At 40.0% G+C, this 17,503-nt stretch overlaps 1 protein-coding gene across 1 annotated transcript in view; it reads left to right on the top strand.

Moving 5' to 3' along the window:
- The window catches only part of LOC122787192 (NADPH--cytochrome P450 reductase), a gene marked incomplete in the record, with an annotated part of 550,447 nt that overhangs the window by 240,220 nt on the left and 292,724 nt on the right, over positions 1–17,503 (top strand). Inside the window, 2 exon segments of the mRNA XM_044053780.1 lie at positions 7,968–8,096; positions 8,732–8,881. Of these exon segments, the coding sequence (XP_043909715.1) occupies positions 7,968–8,096; positions 8,732–8,881 (279 nt within the window).

Here is a 17,503-nt window from a genome sequence, read left to right as displayed (position 1 = left end):
AGACTGCATAGGTCAAAAACTGCCGACTGCGCTTCTGCTAAGCTAGTCGCCAGTCCGCCGGTACTCAGTGAGGTGCCTTTGCAGCCCCTGATGCCCACTTCTGCAGATTCGCAGGCCTCTGCTGAGACCTATTTAGAGTCCGGTATGCCGCGAGATGCTTTTACACTATGGAACTTGCGGGTGTCTCTACCTTGCATGGGTCTGGAGCCACTGTGCAGGCATCGGCTTCCGAGGGTGTATTCTGATCTACCGGTATTCATATTAAACCGACAACTTCATTTCCAACTAAAACTACCGAATTTCTCAGGCCCAGAGTTTGCACTACGCCTAGAAAACCGATGTCCAAAGCGCATGCTCAAGCTCCCATGCCACAAAAACAAATGCTTAGAATGGCTGAAGACCTTATTACTCTAAGGGAAGCCAGCCTTCCCCTGCCAAAAGACAAATAATTGAATTTCCTTCTGATTCCACAGACCAGGAGTCTGATGACTCTGACCCTTCTAATTACCCTTATCTACCTATGAGGACGCAGATGCAGAGGAATCTAATCCCTCTGCCTCCCCTCCAGAGGATTTTTCTTTTGGTGAAACCTTGCATATCTTAAGACAGCACATCCGCTGGGAATGCCAGGACTATCCCAAGTCCAAAAAGAGACTCAGGGGAATTTTTGGATTTGCCTCAGCACAGGCCTCTAGCTATACCCCCTGTCCTGGATATTGTAGATGATGTCTTCTTGGAGTCCAGTCTTATTCCTGACACCTTAGCACCAGCTCCTAGAAAACTTGACCGGTACTACAGAGTACCTGACTCTCACAAATTTCTCTTTAGGAATCCTACTGCGGATCCAGAGACAATTTCCAAGGGACCTAAAGGCATTAAGGGTACTACAACCAAAAACCCTACCCCTTCAGACAGGGATGCTAGAGCTTTAGATAGATGGGGTAAGAAAGTATATACCTCTGCAACTCTTGCCATCAGAGCTTTGAATTGCCAGTTTTACATGTTGAAGTAGCAGCAACATATTATGGAACTAATTAAACAAAAAATGGTGTTACTTCCAGATTGTGCAGAAAATAAAGATTTACAAGAGTTAATGCATTCTGCAAACCAAGTTACTAAGCATACTTTGCAGTGTGGGTTTGATGCCTTAGAAGCATCTTGCAGGGCTGCTGTCACTGGGTCTGCACTGAGAAGGCATGCTTGGCTAAAGGAATAAGTCTTGCCTGTTCATGTCAAAGCAAAATTACTAGATGCTCCATTAAGTCAGGGGCATTTGTTTGGCACAAAAGCAGAAGTAGTTCTTAAAAAGATGGAAGAAAAAGCTAAATCTATGCAAACCGTCAAAGATTTCTTACAGGTGCAGCCACCTAGATTCAGTAGGCATTGGCCTTCAAAAAACTGGTCCTTTTCAGTCCCTCTCAGGCCTTCTCAGTCCAAACTCAGGGGAAACCGACCACGAAGACTACAGTCTTAAGGTATGCAGAGATATAAACAATGGAGTGTTTCCACCTCAAAACCAGGGAGTGGTAAGCCTCCCCCATATGGAAAAAGTTCACAATGACTTTCCAATTATCCTTGTTTCAGGCAGTGGTTCATTAACTGAACCACTGTCCGCCTACCTAACCAAATATTTACAACCATTGTTAGTTTTGGTTAGGTCAAGATTGAAGGATACAACAGAGTTCTTAAAGATTATTGGGGACACCCAACTTTTTGGTTAGAGAAGGCCAATATCTATCCACCCGGTTTTAATACTTTGCTGCTTCATCTTATTGAACACGTCCTTACCAAAAACATGTTTTATTTTCAAAACACTTGCTATTGGCAGGTAAGAGGAACAGTTGTGGGAGCATCATTTGCTCCCATATACGCAGACCTATTCATGGGTTTTATTGAGGAGCAGTTAATCTATGACACTACTCATAACTTATTTTAGGATAATATGGATATTTGGCATCATTTCTTAGACGACTGTTGGATGGTGTGGAAAGGTGATTGTAATTATGCCCTAGAATTTGTAGAATATCTAAACGAAAACAAATGGGGTATGCATTTCACCTTGAACTGTGATATGAATAAAATGACATTTTTAGATGTATTAATAAATAGAGCCCCAGATAATACTTTGCAAACTGAAACATTTAGGAAGTTTCCACAGTTCAACACTTTGCTCCATGCAACTAGTTACCATCCACCCCACATTATGCGTAGTATTCCGAAATCTTAATTTTTAAGAAACAAACGGATCTGCTCCACCACTGAAACCTATCTGTCAGTTAAAAATGATTTATTTAACAGATTCCTCAGTAGGGGTTATTCAGCCAATAATTTACATAGTGCTAGTGCATATGCAGCTAGAATGGACCGTGAGGATTTGTTGCAATACCATTCAGCATTAGATGATCATGACAAGCACATTACTCAACCTATACGGTTAGTTACAACATATGGCCAGAACATCAACAATTTCAGAAATATCATTAATCACCATTGAGATGTTTTATTGGCCAATGATCAATTGGCCAATATACCTGCCCCCCCCAATGTCTATTTTCATACAAACGAGGAAGAACTATTAACTCATACTTGACACATTATAAAAAATGCATAAACAAAACTAGTCACCAATCCAATTTATTTGGAGAAAAATTAATAGGCAGTTACCCATGTGGACATTGTAGTGCTTGTGCACATATGTTTAGGTGTAAGGAATTTACCAGCAGAAATACATCCAAAATATATAAGATTAATATGGGTAATTGCAGTAGTGATTGGGTAATTTACTTAATTGATTGTTTTTGTGGGGCTTTTTACGTTGGACAAACATCACGACCATTCAGATTTAGGATTAGTGAGAATTTGAGTGTTAGAAATCATGAAATAACCAGCGCACTCTACAAACACACTTTAACCCTTCACACTGCCAAATTCCAATTCCGAAGTATAGTTAAAATTCAAGGTAATAGAATCTGTAAGTCAGGTTGGCACACCAAGTTAAATGAAATGGAATCAGCTTGGATAGTTAGGTTGGGTGCTCTTTTTAAACCAGGGCTGAATGAGTTAAACTGATTTGGTATGTACCAATTGAATAACTGGAACAATTTAGAAATGAGTATTTAAATAATGTTTTATTTGTGGCAACTTTAACATTGAGGAAGGCTGTTTTGTAGCCAAAACCGGTTTGTTTTAGGGTCAGCCACACTATGGATTATCCACCTCGCTCTTGTGCTGGACTTTGTTTTTTTTCTTGCTTTGGTTCAGTCCGTGCACTCGGGCCTCGTTTGTGTGGTTGGGGTGTGCGTTTCCAATTATCCTTCCAAGCCATGCCCAAGTACTTGCGCCCCTAGGAGGAAAACTCACCCTTTGTGCAAAAACTGGGGTATAGATTCTACTTCCACTCACTGCCAACTCCAAGCGGGTTGCCAGACCTTCCTCCAAACCAGTGGGCAGAGGCACAAAAGCAATTACTTTCTCTTTTCCATATCAGGGTTATTCAACCTGTTCCAGTAAAACAGAGGGGGCAGGGTTTCTACACCAAACTATTCCTGGTGCCCAGAAAAAGGCTCTTTGCGCTCTATCCTGGCTGTATCTATTCTCAGCACCTTTCTGGTGGTCCCAAAATTCAAAATGCTTTCACTGCTAGCCAGGAATGCCTGGTTAGTCACCCTAGACTTAAAAGAAGCTTATCTGTATATCCCTATAAGGGAGTCTTGCAGGAAATGTCTACGTTTCTGCACTTCCCTTTGGCTTATTTACTGCACCCAAAGTATTCACAAAATGCCTGGCTCCAGCCATTGCATACTGCAGGCAGAGAAATATTCAAATCTACCCATACTTGGACGATTGCCTGATTCAGGTGGACAGTCAAGATTTGCTACTTCAGCACCTGGCACTTGTAAAAGAACTTCTAAGTTCACTTGGGTACACCATCAGTGAAAATAAATCACAACTGGTGCCCTGCCAACAAATTGTATTCCTGGGAGCAAGCTTGAACACAACTTCCCAGATGGTATTCCTCACTCCAGAAAAGCAGGTCCATTTGACAAACTTTTTCAAATTAATGGCCAACAAAACCCAGCTTTCTGCAAGGAAAATACTGCAAGCCCCAGAGTTCATGGCCTCATGCATTCTGCTAATTCCATATGCAAGACTGCATATGAGGAAACTTCAGTGATACTTAAAAATAATCTCTGGTGTCAACATTCTCAGGACCTGGAAACAGTGATTCTTATCATACCTTGTCTAAGAGCAGAGTTTCTTTGGTGGGCAGAAGCATGCAACCACAACAAGGGACTTCCTTTCACTCAACCCCTTGCTTCCCAAACCCTGACAACAGACGCATCAGACTAGGCATGGGGGGCTCACATGGCAAGCAAATGCATTCAAGGCAAATGGAGCGCAGAACAAATTCCCCTGCATATCAATCAAAAAGAGATGCTAGCTGTACAGAATGCTCTGACAGTCTTCAAATACCTTATCCTTCCAGGACAGCTCCTGATAAAGACAGACAACACCACAGTTATGTGGTACATAAATAAGCAGGGAGGAACTCATTCTTACCCACTCTGCAGGTTAGACATGGCTCTCTGGAATATAGCCTTGAGTAACCAAGTGCACCTACAAGCTCAATTCCTGCCAGGCAAGCAAAATTCACTGGCAGATGACTTGAGCAGAAATCTACTGGACCCTCACAAGTGGAAACTGGACCCTGACTCATTCAAAATTCTAACCAGAGGTGGGGAAAACTGGGGGTGGACATTTTTGCCCCCCCCCCCAAAAGCCACCAATGAGCAAATTTTGCACCAGGAGCCCTCACAGCAGAGCCTAGAAGGTGGACATGGGAAAACCTCTCAGTTTATGCCTTTCCTCCTCTGCCCTTCCTCTCAAGAGTACTACTCAAGATCAAACAGGACAGGCCAAGGGCAATCCTTATTGCACCAGACTGGCCACGCCAGCACTGGTACTCACTCCTACGCAGTCTGACAGCAGTGTCACCCTGGCATCTACATCACACACCTTCCCTGCTGTCTCAGCAACAGGTACAGATTTTGCATCCACAACTACAAGCCCTAAACCTTGCAGCCTGGTTTATTCCCTAAATGCACCACCAGCATCCCTCCGCAAACAGGTGCTGGACATCATCCTTGAGGCCAGAAGGCCTAGTACTAGGAAATCCTATGCTGAAAAGTGGAAAAGATATTGTTCTTGGAGTTGGTCTTAAGGAAAGGACACAGCTGTGCCCAACTTGCATCAAATCCTTGATTATCTAGCAGAGCTGCTCCACAGAGGCCTGTCCTTCTCATCCATTAAGATTCATGCCTCTGCCATCTCAGCTCATTATAATACTGAGCCTCCTCTCTTTTCTCACCCTCTCATCAAACAGTTCCTGAGAGGAGCTAACAATTTAAGACCCCCTAGGAGAGCTCCCACCCCAACTTGGGACTTTAACTTTGTACTGGAAAAGCTCATACTTCCCCCGGTTGAACCTGCTGCTTCAGCAAAGTTAAAATTTCTCTTAGAAAACAGCCTTACTTCTAGCTATTACTGCAGCAAGAAGAGTGTCTGAGTTACAGGCGCTAATGGAGGTGGAGCCCTTCATTATTTTCCATTCTGACAGGGTTTCCCTCAGGACTAACCCTTCCTTTTATGCCCAAGGTGGTATCCAGTGTGGCTCTATACCAATCCATTTATCAACCTTTTTCCCTAATCCTCAGAGTAAAGGGGAAAGGATCTTGCACTCCTTGAATGTGCACAGACAGCTCAAGTTCTACCTTGACAGGACTAAGCCTTTCAGAAAATCTGCCCAGCTGCTAGTCAGCTTTGCTACAGGGGCAGAGGGCAAGGCCATTAGCTCAGGTTCAACCTTGACAGGACTAAGCCTTTCAGAAAATCTGACCAGCTGCTAGTCAGCTTTGCTACAGGGGCAGAGGCAAGGCCATTTCAAAGCAAACCATTTCCAAATGGATAGCACACTGCATCCATTTTTGCTACATACACCATGGAAAACCTACCCCTCTGGGGATCAGAACTCGTTCCACTAGAGCTATTTCATCCTCTACAGCATTTCTCAGGGGAGTCCCTACCAGGGACATCCTGGAAGCTGCAACCTGGAGTTCTGTACACACCTTCACCAAGCATTACCACTTACCTATTTTTTCTAAATCCAGAGCTGGATTTGCTATAGCAGTCTTACAAGGCCTGCTAGGCAGCCCTAACACCTCTTGACTGCCTCCACCCTTCCTCAGCTTTGGGAATCAACCCAAGTGTGATGACTGCAACAGTGAAACACGAAGAACATAGTACAGTTGTGTACACTTACCATAAATGTAGATGTTCGAGTGTATTCACTGTTGCAGTCCTGGTTTCCCTCCCTCCATCCTCCTGGTTTTTTATATCCTTTCTACCTATCCTCTTTATGGCCATATTTTATGGCAGGGGTATTTACTTTTTACTGGAGGTGTTCCACACCAAGTAATAGCTTCCTATTTTGGGGGCTCCTGACATCTGGGGAAAGAAAAACTGATGTAATGGCATAGGCTGTATGTTTTATACCCCCGACGACCTGACGTCATGGAAGAGGTGACAGCAACTGACACAGAAATCCCAAGACTCTGGTATTTGGGCCAACTGAGGGCTACCTGCAGGCAGATAACCCAAGTGTGATGACTGCAACAGTGAATACACTTGAACATCTACATTTATAGTAAGTGTACACAACTGTTCTTTTCATGATCTGTTTCCTTCCTATGTTGAATGTTGCAGGCCTAAGACAGTTTCCTTCTGACTGGGTTTTGTACCTTGATGCAATAAGAGTTCTTCCCTTTTGGCATGTTTAGGTGTCTTGTGACAGTATCCCTTTCTTCATGATGGTTAAGATGCCTTTGTTTATTCTTTTGCCCATTTTCTGTGTGATCTGCAGGCAACCCCTCTGTGGACTGTTGTAATTTCCATTTACTATCTCCAAGGTATTAGTGGTTGGCATAACAGTTGAGGTGTTTACTTAACAGACACACAAGGTATGGGGTTTGATTCTCTCCTTTGAAAGGAAATTGGAAACGCTTACAATGGCCTGCAAGAACACCTAGCCAAGTATTTACCTGTGAACCAGTGTGACCTGTAATTTATGTAAGTATATGCATGCAGAATACCTGTATTTATAAATAATTAAGCAAATTTTGCATATTTTAAGAGGGTATGTGACAGCTCTGCTAAGATGTACAGTATGAGTCAGGTGATGCAAATGCAAATGCTTACTTCAGTAACATGAAAGTGCAAAAAATGTTTATTTTTTGTGAGGCTTTGCAGCCATACCTCATGCAGGGGAATCACACACTGCATTTGTATTTAGTTACCTCTGAGGTCACTGCACCTCAAGGAAAGGGCACAGTATTCATGAGTAGTCAGTAGCCGACAAAATTCACCAAGTTATCCTTCATAAAATAGTACTGTATGATTCCACTTTTTATGGCCATCAGGATGTAGAATAAAATAAGCCATTTTCACTGGTAAGAATATTTCATTTATTTTCACTTAATTTATCCTTTGGCTAGGTAATCCAAATACAGGTAGCTGTGATTTATTACATTTATTTATTTATTTACTTACTGCATTACATAAGTTTATAGAGTAATATGCATCACACTTGACAGCATTTCCTTTCAGTAAAAACATTTGCTCTTGTTAACATATTTGGTTCATTCTTTGAAAGGTTTTCGGTAAAACAGTATGTTAAAGGACTGGACTGTTGTGTCTCAGATGCTTAGAATTAGAAATTCCATTATTTGCTGTGCTTCTTGGTTTAAAGATAAAAGTGTGGCATTTTATTTTTCTTTCTCATTTGCCATGTACTGGATCAAGATTACCATGTAAAAAGTTTTTTAAGTTCTGTTTTTTAAAGTCATGAATTGTAGTTGTGTATTAGCAACTGTTAATGTTACAGGAGTGTTAACGTACTTTTTCCTGTTTAGGGTAGAAATGTTGTGGTATTCTATGGCTCGCAGACAGGGACAGCAGAGGAGTTTGCTAATCGACTTGCAAAAGATGCTCAGCGCTATGGCATGAGAGGCATGTCTGCAGATCCAGAGGAGTACGAAATGGTAAGTACTTGCTATTTATTCAGATAAGCAAGTTTTGTAAACATCATTTTCACTTGGTGGTGCATGTTCTGCAGTGGGGTGGTGTTGTAATGCTCACTAATTGGATGGTATCAAAAAATCATGCATTCTGTTTGGAGGCATCAGCTTGGTGCTGCACAAGAAATGTCAAGGGAGAGATCTCGGTGAGTGGGACAGAGATGGAGATCATGATGGAAGCCTCTATTACATTAAATGGAAAAATAAGGCACAAGGGAAAAATGACAGTAAAACAAGTAATGTTGGTGCCAGTGTCTTGCACTGACCCAAGATGTGAAGAGGGTGACGTATCACCAGAAAGGAGATGAAGGGGAGGACACCTCACACAAGACTAGTAAATATCTTCAAAGATGGAGCAACTAGAGAATGGCATGGAAGACGTTAGTCTGTTTAGTCCTTTCCTAGCTTACTTGAATTTTTTTTTATGTATTTAACTGACTGTGTTACAGCTGAAGAATTCTTAAACATTTATCTACATTATATAGGTATTCAATCATCTGTCTTTTCAGCTTCCCTTATTTGTACATCAGTATGAATTGTGAGATATGAATGATAGTAGTTATAAGGCTGAATTGACTACTTTCTTTTCTTGTCTTTAGTCTGAACTCAAAAATCTCTCGGAGATTGAGAATTCTATAGCTGTGTTCTGCATGGCAACATATGGTGAAGGTGACCCAACTGATAATGCACAGGATTTTTATGACTGGCTTCAAGAAAGTGATGCAGACTTGTCTGGGATTCAGTTTGCTGTAAGTGACCTGGAGAATATGTAAGCATTTTTTTCAGTTGTCCTGCTTGGTTGCAATTGTATTCTTTTTTTTTTCTCTTGTGTTATTTGTTAGGCAAAACATTACTTTAAGTGCAGCTCAGGATAACAGAAACTAGACTTGATTAAGTATGCATATAATATTGATGGCACGTATCAGCTTTAAACTATCCTACTCTGTTTAGATATTCAGGTTTGCTCTATTTTGGATGTGGAAAGTATACATACAAATACACACTATGAATGTGTATGTGTGTGTACACCAACAACAGCTTTATTTGGAGACGGGCTTCACGAGTCTGACTCTGTAACTCAACTATCCTCATTTTTACAGTCTGTATTTTCTTGTAACAGCACTTGCTGTGACACTTTTTTTTCATCCTATTCTTTGCCTCTGATGTATTTGTGTTGTGCAGATACCTAGAATTTATTTTGTATAGTTTACAGTCTTCCTCATGAACTGTATAGGATCTTTGCTCAAATGCTTTTTGAGCATTTTCTGTTCAGGTTGCAGACTTTCCCTTGGGTTTTGGATTCTTGTTATGTATCCATCCAATAAATCCTGTATGGTTCTGTAGTAGTAGCATTTCTTTATCTGTGGTTTCCCTCCAGCATTTCATTTAATTTGTTTTCTTGCATCAGCAACTGAGTTGGACTCTGCTTTTCAGCCTTCTGCCCATCAACATTTGAGATGGTAAGACCAGAGTCCTTGCAATGGCATAGTCAAAAACTCCAGAACTGCAAGATGAATATCTTCGTAACTTCTGCTACAGCTGTTTCTCATGAGTTTCTTCACCATTTGGATAATTCTTTCCCGTTGCCCAATGCCTTATGGTAGTGTATTGACTGAATGGTACATGCTCTCATAGCTGGCTTTAGGCATCAGCAAACCCTGCGGTCGCTGGGGCCCCCAATCACAGCAGGTTGTCTTACCCTGATGTTTTGTAACATGTCTGTCAAACCATCAAAAACTAGTACAGCAGTCTTGTGTACTTAATAAACCAGATGGTTAATAACTACCTTAAAATTCAAAGATATCTCTGGTTATAGTAACTGTTTTAAGCAACAAACTTCACAATTCCATTAAATATTTTACCACTGACATATTATCCCTGGCTTAGTTAAACTTTGCTAGTGGATATTCAGTCCACTACAACTAACAACAAAGCCAACTTAAGTACTTGCAATACCCATGGCTGCAAGGGGGCCCCCTTAGTCACCCTTGACTGTGTGTGAGGGCCCCACAAAAGCTGCTGCTAGTTGGGGAAAAGTGAAGAGAAAAAAATTATTAATTTCCTCATTATGATGTTTAACCTGAAGAGGTCTCTGAAATGTGGATAAAGCTGATAATGAACTTAGGCAAGGTAAGCACTAGAGAGATCATCAGCTCAGAGTAACTGGTGTCAGTGCAAACCTTGGCTTTTAGGAAAAGTTGATGCTTCTGATCTTCAACGATGTTTTTCTCTTTCAGGGACTTTTATAAACACTGGCAGAACACCAGCTACTGCAACTTTCAACTTCTATGCAGAAGAATTCAGTGCAATACCTATAATAGCAGAATAAAGGCTCAAAATCATGAACATGTTCTAAATATTACACTAATTCAATTAAAAAGTTAACAGTGTAACACCTTTTTCATCAGCTTTCAATTTTTGGACAAACAAGTATAACATACTGCTGTCTGGATTTATTGACTGTCTGTAATCTTGAATGATTTACAAGCAAATCAAACTTTTTAAAAAGGATAGAGCAACACTATGACAAAAATCAGGGAAGGTAAATAAAAGTGACTTACCCCTGCTGCTGTTTGACGACTGCTAAATGGCAGTTTACAATACCAGTGTTGCACAATGTATTGCTATTGCTGAAAGTGCAAAATTAGTATTGCTATGGCTTATGCTTGTGTGTGTGTGTGTGTGTGTGTGTGTGTGTGTGTGTGTGTGTTTGTGTTTGTGTTTGTGTTTGTGTTTAAAAAAATATCAGTGATTTTTATCTCTGCACACACCCAGTAATGCCAAGACAGATATTATTCTTCTGGGTATCAGCTAAAAATGTAGCTAACAAGTAATTATGTTTCAAAAGTAATGAATAAAATACATCACAGAACATTCAGACACTTAGATCTTCTAAAAGGTAGGAACACAGCAAAAATCAAAGTTTATTAAAATAGTTCATTAATTGAGCATGATTATCGAATGTTTGTTAAGGGTAAAAAAACTTATAACATCACCAAATGTGAGTGGGAAAGTGAATATGTTAAGGGCAAAGTTGAGTGATTTATGTGTTTAGGCAGGCAGACAAGGGGGGCAATTGGGTTCTTATGAGCAAGCAAGAGTACAAGAAAATGGTTTGTGATTTGTTGGATGTTAGGGAAGACTATATTAAACATAATCACAACCCAGTGAATGAATATAATACTGAGTTGCTGGAGATTTTGGAAAGAGGAGAGCGTTTGGGCTTTCTGACTAAGGAAAATGTTAGGAAATTGTATATTGCAAAGCCTGTTGATCCAATGTGTTACGCACTGCCTAAGCTACATAAAAACATAAGCAACCCACCTGGTAGGCCCATCATCTCAGGGGTAGGTTCGTATTTACAAAATGTGGGTTTGCTTTTTGGATTCTTAATTGAAGACATACCTAAGTAAAATACCTGCTCATGTTAAAATACTGAGGAGTTGTGTAAGGTGTTTAATGCAGTGGAATGGTGTGGTGATTGTTATTGGGTTGTTGTAGATGTAAATTTACTTTACACTAACATTCAGATCAAATGGGGTCTTGATGCCATTTGGAATATCATGAGGGATGGGCTTAAAACTGGTTTTGTAGTTCGGTTGCTTGAATTTTGCCTTACTCACAATTATTTTAAATTTGATGGTGATGTATTTTTGCAACATAAGGGAACAGCTATGGGGGCTTCTTATGCTCCAACGTATGCTATCTTGTATATGGGGTATTTTGAAAAATTGTTCATCTATAGTACTGAATTTTTAAAAAAAAAAACATGTATTGATTTACAAACGCTTTATAGATGACCTTATTTTTTTGTGTAGGGGTGATGTTAGTGAATTTGATCACTTTTTTAGTGGGTTAAATTCAAATGGTTATGGTTTAAAGTTTTCTATGAAAAGAGATGAATCTAGAATTCAATTTTTGGATGTAGTACTCCATGTGGACAATTGTAATAAAATTCAATATAAACCATTTAGGAAGAACACATCAGTTAACAAGTTTTTGCATGCAGGCAGTATGCATCCTCCCCATTTGTTAAAATCATTGACCCTGGGTGAATTTAGGCGCATTTGTCGAAACACTTCTGAATAGAGGTTTAAAAAGAAATTTGTGAGGGAAGCTAGTGATAGACTTAAACGAGGATACAAGGTTGAGCATTTAAATCAGGCGTTAAATGAGGCACTGGAAATAAAATCTGGGAAAAAAAGCTATGAGTATCCATAAATTTGTTATGAATAGGGATTCAGTTACCAGTGCTTGTGATGAACAAATGCTCTTCTTTGTTTCTCGATACTCTGTTTTTTCAGAGGTAATGAGAAGGGTGCTTTTGGACCTCTGGTATATAGTTTGTGAAGATGTCACAGTTGGCAAAGTATGTTAGATTTTTATATGGTAGATATGCCAGTTTAAAAGAGCTATTGAATATGCCTTTAACTAGAGGCCCTAAAGCTGATGTAGGTGTTTCTGCTTGCGGACGGTGTAAGGTATGCAGTTTTATTAAAAACATTTCTGGCACATTTGTTAATGGTAGAAAATTTACCTCTAGGGGTAATTTTGGATGTATTTCCTGTAGGGTAGTTTATATTGTAGTGTGTTTGCGCAAATGTAAAATGGTATATTGGTCAGACAAAAAGAGCAGTAAAGGTTAGGATCATGGAACATTTAAGGGATATTATCAATAAAAACTTTGAGTCCAGTTGCTGAACATTTTGTGAATATTCATGGGGGCAGCACTAGTTCCTTTTTCTTTAGTATTTTGGCACAACCTGTGTTAGTTGGGGGGGTGATATGGTGAGGGGATTGAATGAGTTAGAAAGTAAGTTCCTTTTCAATTATGGAACATTGTTTCCTAGGGGTCTCAATCTTGAGGTAAATATATGAAATTTTATTAAAATAATTGTTTTCATATTTATGAATTTATAAATGTTTGAATTAGAGACATTTATTGTCATGCTTATTTAGTCTATTATAAAGGATATATTTCATATAAAAGTTTATTAAAATAGTTCATTAATCAATTTTGGATCATTTGTATTTAAAATGAGATATTTAAAATGTTTAGGATGGCTGTATTTAATAAAATGTGTATGTAGTACCTTAAAAAATGTGTATGCAGCATTTTAAACAAGATGTAATTTTTCAGTTAGTATTTAATTGGGGTTTGAACCTATGTATATAAAGATGGTTGTTTGTAATTGTATATTGTCCATTGAAGGCGAATGGCCGAGGTGCCAGTGTGTTAAAGTAAAGAAAATTCAAACAGTTTTGCTGTGTTCCTGCCTTTTTTGTTTTTTGGTATATGGTTTGGCAAAGTGGTGGAGTTGTGAAGAATATATATTAACTGAGTTATTTCCTAAATGGTTATTACTGTGCTTACTTGGTCAGGAAAGGTGTATTGAAAGCATGCAAGGAAAACTGAACCTGAACAGCAACATAATTTCTTTCCTTAATAATAATTTCTGTTTAAGCTGTCATTGGATGAAAAAGTTGTGTAAAAAGAAAAATAAACTTTAAAATGCACTTCAGAGCATATAGGACATTATGGCCTCTTGAAAAAGCTGAAGAGTAAAGCAAAATTTGAGACAAGGAAGAAAAAAGTAATGTGCATAGCATGGGAAGCCCAAGATTGGGGGGGAGGGGAGACGATCAGGGGAAAACTGAATGGCATGGTGTGTGTGTGTGTGTGTGTGTGTGTGTGTGTGTGTGTGTGTGTGTGTGTGTGTGTGTGTGTGTCTGTGTCTGTCTGTCTGTGTGTCTGTGTGTGTGTCTGTGTCTGTGTGTTGGGTGGCTGAAACGGTAGGCCTAGAGCTCCATTTCACCCAAGGCCAGACATGTACGTAGAGTTGCTGCTATGCATCATTGGTGCAACTAAATTCCAGTAACTGTAAATGGGCCAACATAGTGTGGTACACAGGCCTTTTGTAATTCAGAGCACTGTAGCTAAAGGTCGGTTTGTGATTACTATTCCTAAAAGTTTGCAGCATGAACTAAAAGGTTGCTTAGGAGGGGTATCAGTGATAGGGTGAAACATAGACTGGAAGTGCCTAAGGGGCCCCCAACTTGACATCCGCTGGGGCCCCCCAAAATGCTAACACCGGCCCTGTATGCTCTAGCTGTGTTTCCAATCAATGTCAGATAGGAAAACATAGAGTTTAATGTACTATTCGCACCTGCTCTTGTACTGGAACCAGTCTGTCCTTGATGAACAAATAGACTGTAGAATGAAATTAAAGGGCAGTTATAAGATGTTAAAGAGCAAGGACATCACATTACCAGCAAAGATTCATACAGCCAAAACCATGGTTTTCCCAGCAATAACATGGCAGTGTGAGTTGTATGGGTTCATCAATATCATCATCAACCCTCCTCCCCTTTTCCCATTTTCTGCGTGGGGTCGGGGTGTCGTGTTAACTGTAGCCATCTCTCTCAGTTCAGTGCCACACAACTGCCATCTTTGACACGCATGCCTGACTGTTGCATTTCTTCTCTTGCACAATCCATCCACCTCTTTGCTGAACGCCCTCATTTCCTCTTACCACCTTCCTGTGTGTCCCAAATCATCATTAACAGATTGTATTCTGCTTTTAGGCACATGTGCCCGAACCACTGTAATCTGTTCTCTTTGATCTATTCTCCAACTGGAGCTACTTTGGCTTCTGCTGTTATGTCCTCATTTCTTCTTCTGCCCCACAGTGTGCATCCTACCACCCTTGTTAGGCACTTCATTTCCATCACCTGTAGCTTTCTCATCTGCTCTTCCTTTACTGCTGAGGTTTCTGTACCATACAATAGTGCTGGTTGCACCACTGTTTTGTACACTTTACCTTTCAGCTTTGGCACTTTTCTGTCATACACTGCACCTGAGACACTATACCAGTTGGCTGTAGCAAATGTGATTCTAGCTTTGACCTCTTCATTCAGACCTCCCTTCTCTTCAACCACCCCTTCCAAATACTTGAAGCTGTTAATCTGGTCCATTATCTTCCCTTCTGTTTCAGTTCTCATCTTCTTCTGATTTCCCCAATTTGTTGGCATTACCACTGTCTTATCTGTACTTAATCTCATCCAGTGTTCCTTGAGTTATACATTCCATTCTTCTATCCTTTGCTGAAGTTCTTGCAGAGAGCCTGGCTGTAATGCCACATCATCTGCACACAGCACCTTTGTTGATCTGACCCCTTCGACGTGTTTACTAATGTAGTCCGTCAACCATATGAACTGTAGTGGGCTCAGAGCTGAACCCTGGTGCACACGCATTCCCACTGGGAACTCCTGTGTGATACTGGACATTGTTCTTACTTGAGTCCTTATACATAGCCTGCACTAATTTTACCAATGCTTCTGGGACTTCAGACCACTGCAGTACTGCCCAAATCAGCTTTCTTGGGACTTTGTCATATGCCTTCTCCAAGTCTAGGAATGCCCAGTTGGACTGTTTCCTCATCTCTAGCTTTTTCTCGACTGTCTGTCTCACTGTAAATATCAGATCAGTTGTGCTGTATCCTGATCTCAATCTGAACTGCTCATCTCCCATCTTACTTTATACTACTGTGCAGATCATTCACCCTCTCCAGAACTTTCATGCAATGTGACAGGTGTTTGATATCTCTGTACTGCCCACAGTTGTGGATGTCCCCTTTGTTCTTGTACACTGGCACTAGTATGCTTATTCTTCAGTCATCTAGGATATGCCTTTCACTTCACACTGCTATGAGTACCCTCAGGAAACCATTTTTCCCCTCTCAACCAGTATGTTTATCATGTCTGCTGTGACCTAATCTGATCTTGCTGTTTTCCCTGACTTCATTTTTCTTGGTGCTGTTCTTACCTCTACTAGGGTGGGCTCCTCTTCTCTCATTGTAGGCTATGTCTAGGGCAGTACAGCTTCTGTGGGGTTTTCTTTATTCAGAAACTGCTGGAAGTACTCCTATCTGCCTTTATTGTCCTGTGCTGCAAGTTGTTGCTGGCATCCCTTATGAAGGGTGTCTTGACTATCTTCTTTATCTTTCTGCTTTGCATTGCAATGTGATGTAGCTTCTTTTGTTTCAACTTCTGAGTCACTTTCCAGAAGCTGGTAGAGTGTTTCTGATGCACTGTTCTTTGCAGGGTTGTGTTCTCTAAAATCAATGCTTTTGAACTATGGTTTTGGAGAAAACTTGATTAACATGGCCTGCAAGAAGACACATGGATCTATTTTAGGAAATAAATCCAGACTTCACTCAGAGGTCAGATAGTAAAACTAAAATGCAAGTATTTTGACCATATAATATGACACCAGGATTCATTGGAGAAGACATTGACAATGTGAATGGCAAAGATAGATGGGACAGTATTACTGAAGTAATGAATGTGAATTTACAAGAACTTAAACAGTGGTGGACAGACTAACTCTGTGATGTCAAAAACTTTAGCACACCAAGTCTGACTCCACTAAATTAATACCTTAGCTGTGGAACATAACAAAGGTGCTAAATGGATAGAAGTAAAAGAAAGAATAAGAAGTTTAAAGGTACAGGATATGAAATGGGATGAAGTAACAGTCAGAGAGATTGAAACAAAGTTAAGAAAAGCCTCTAATTGTAAAACCCCAGGACCAGATGCAATACCTAACTTCTTGTTAAAAGTATTAACATCTTTGCATGAAGACTTAGCCATGAGTAAGAACTATTTATATGTGCACCCCAAACAGACACCAACCTGGCTAACAACAGGAAAAACAATACTCCTACTTAAGAGTCAACCTGCAAGCTACCCTAAAAATTATAGACCAATAACTTGCCTTCCGATGACGTATAAACTATACACTGGAATTGATGCCAACAAAGTTTAGAGCCATTTAGAAGAAAACTCAATTATGGTAGTAGAACAAAAGGACAATAAAAGAAAGTCATATGGAACAAAGGATCATTTATTATTAAATAGTCATTGTGGAGAACTGTAAAAAGGGGAAGAATTCCAAGTATGGCATGGATTGACTTCATAAAAGCATTTGATAGTATCCCACATTCATGGATAAAAGAGTGCTTAAAAATGTATAAGATACAACCTACACTGATTAACTACATTACAGTGACCATGAAGCAGTGGCAGACCATTTTACAATTAAGCCATGATAAAGGACAAGTTATTATTTCAGGGATAAAATTTCAAAGGGGGATATTCCAGGGTGACTGTCACCCCTGCTATTCTGCCTTGCCCTTAATCCATCAAGCTGTCTACTTAACAGCTTGGACCATGGCTATAATTTGGCTCCTAGAAAACAACAAAGTGTAAAGATGTCTCTTCTTCTGTTTGTCGATAATAAAACTGTATAGCTCATCAGACGAGGAACTAAAAGTACAACTGCAAGTTGTTAAAACTTTTTCAGGTTAAAA

The sequence above is a fragment of the Protopterus annectens genome, chromosome 13.part0 (genome assembly GCF_019279795.1).
Source record: "Protopterus annectens isolate FY-2018-M chromosome 13.part0, PAN1.0, whole genome shotgun sequence".
NCBI lineage: Eukaryota > Metazoa > Chordata > Ceratodontiformes > Protopteridae > Protopterus > Protopterus annectens.
The sequence above is the reverse complement of the archived record's forward strand: the minus strand, read 5'-3'. Positions and strand labels throughout refer to the sequence as shown.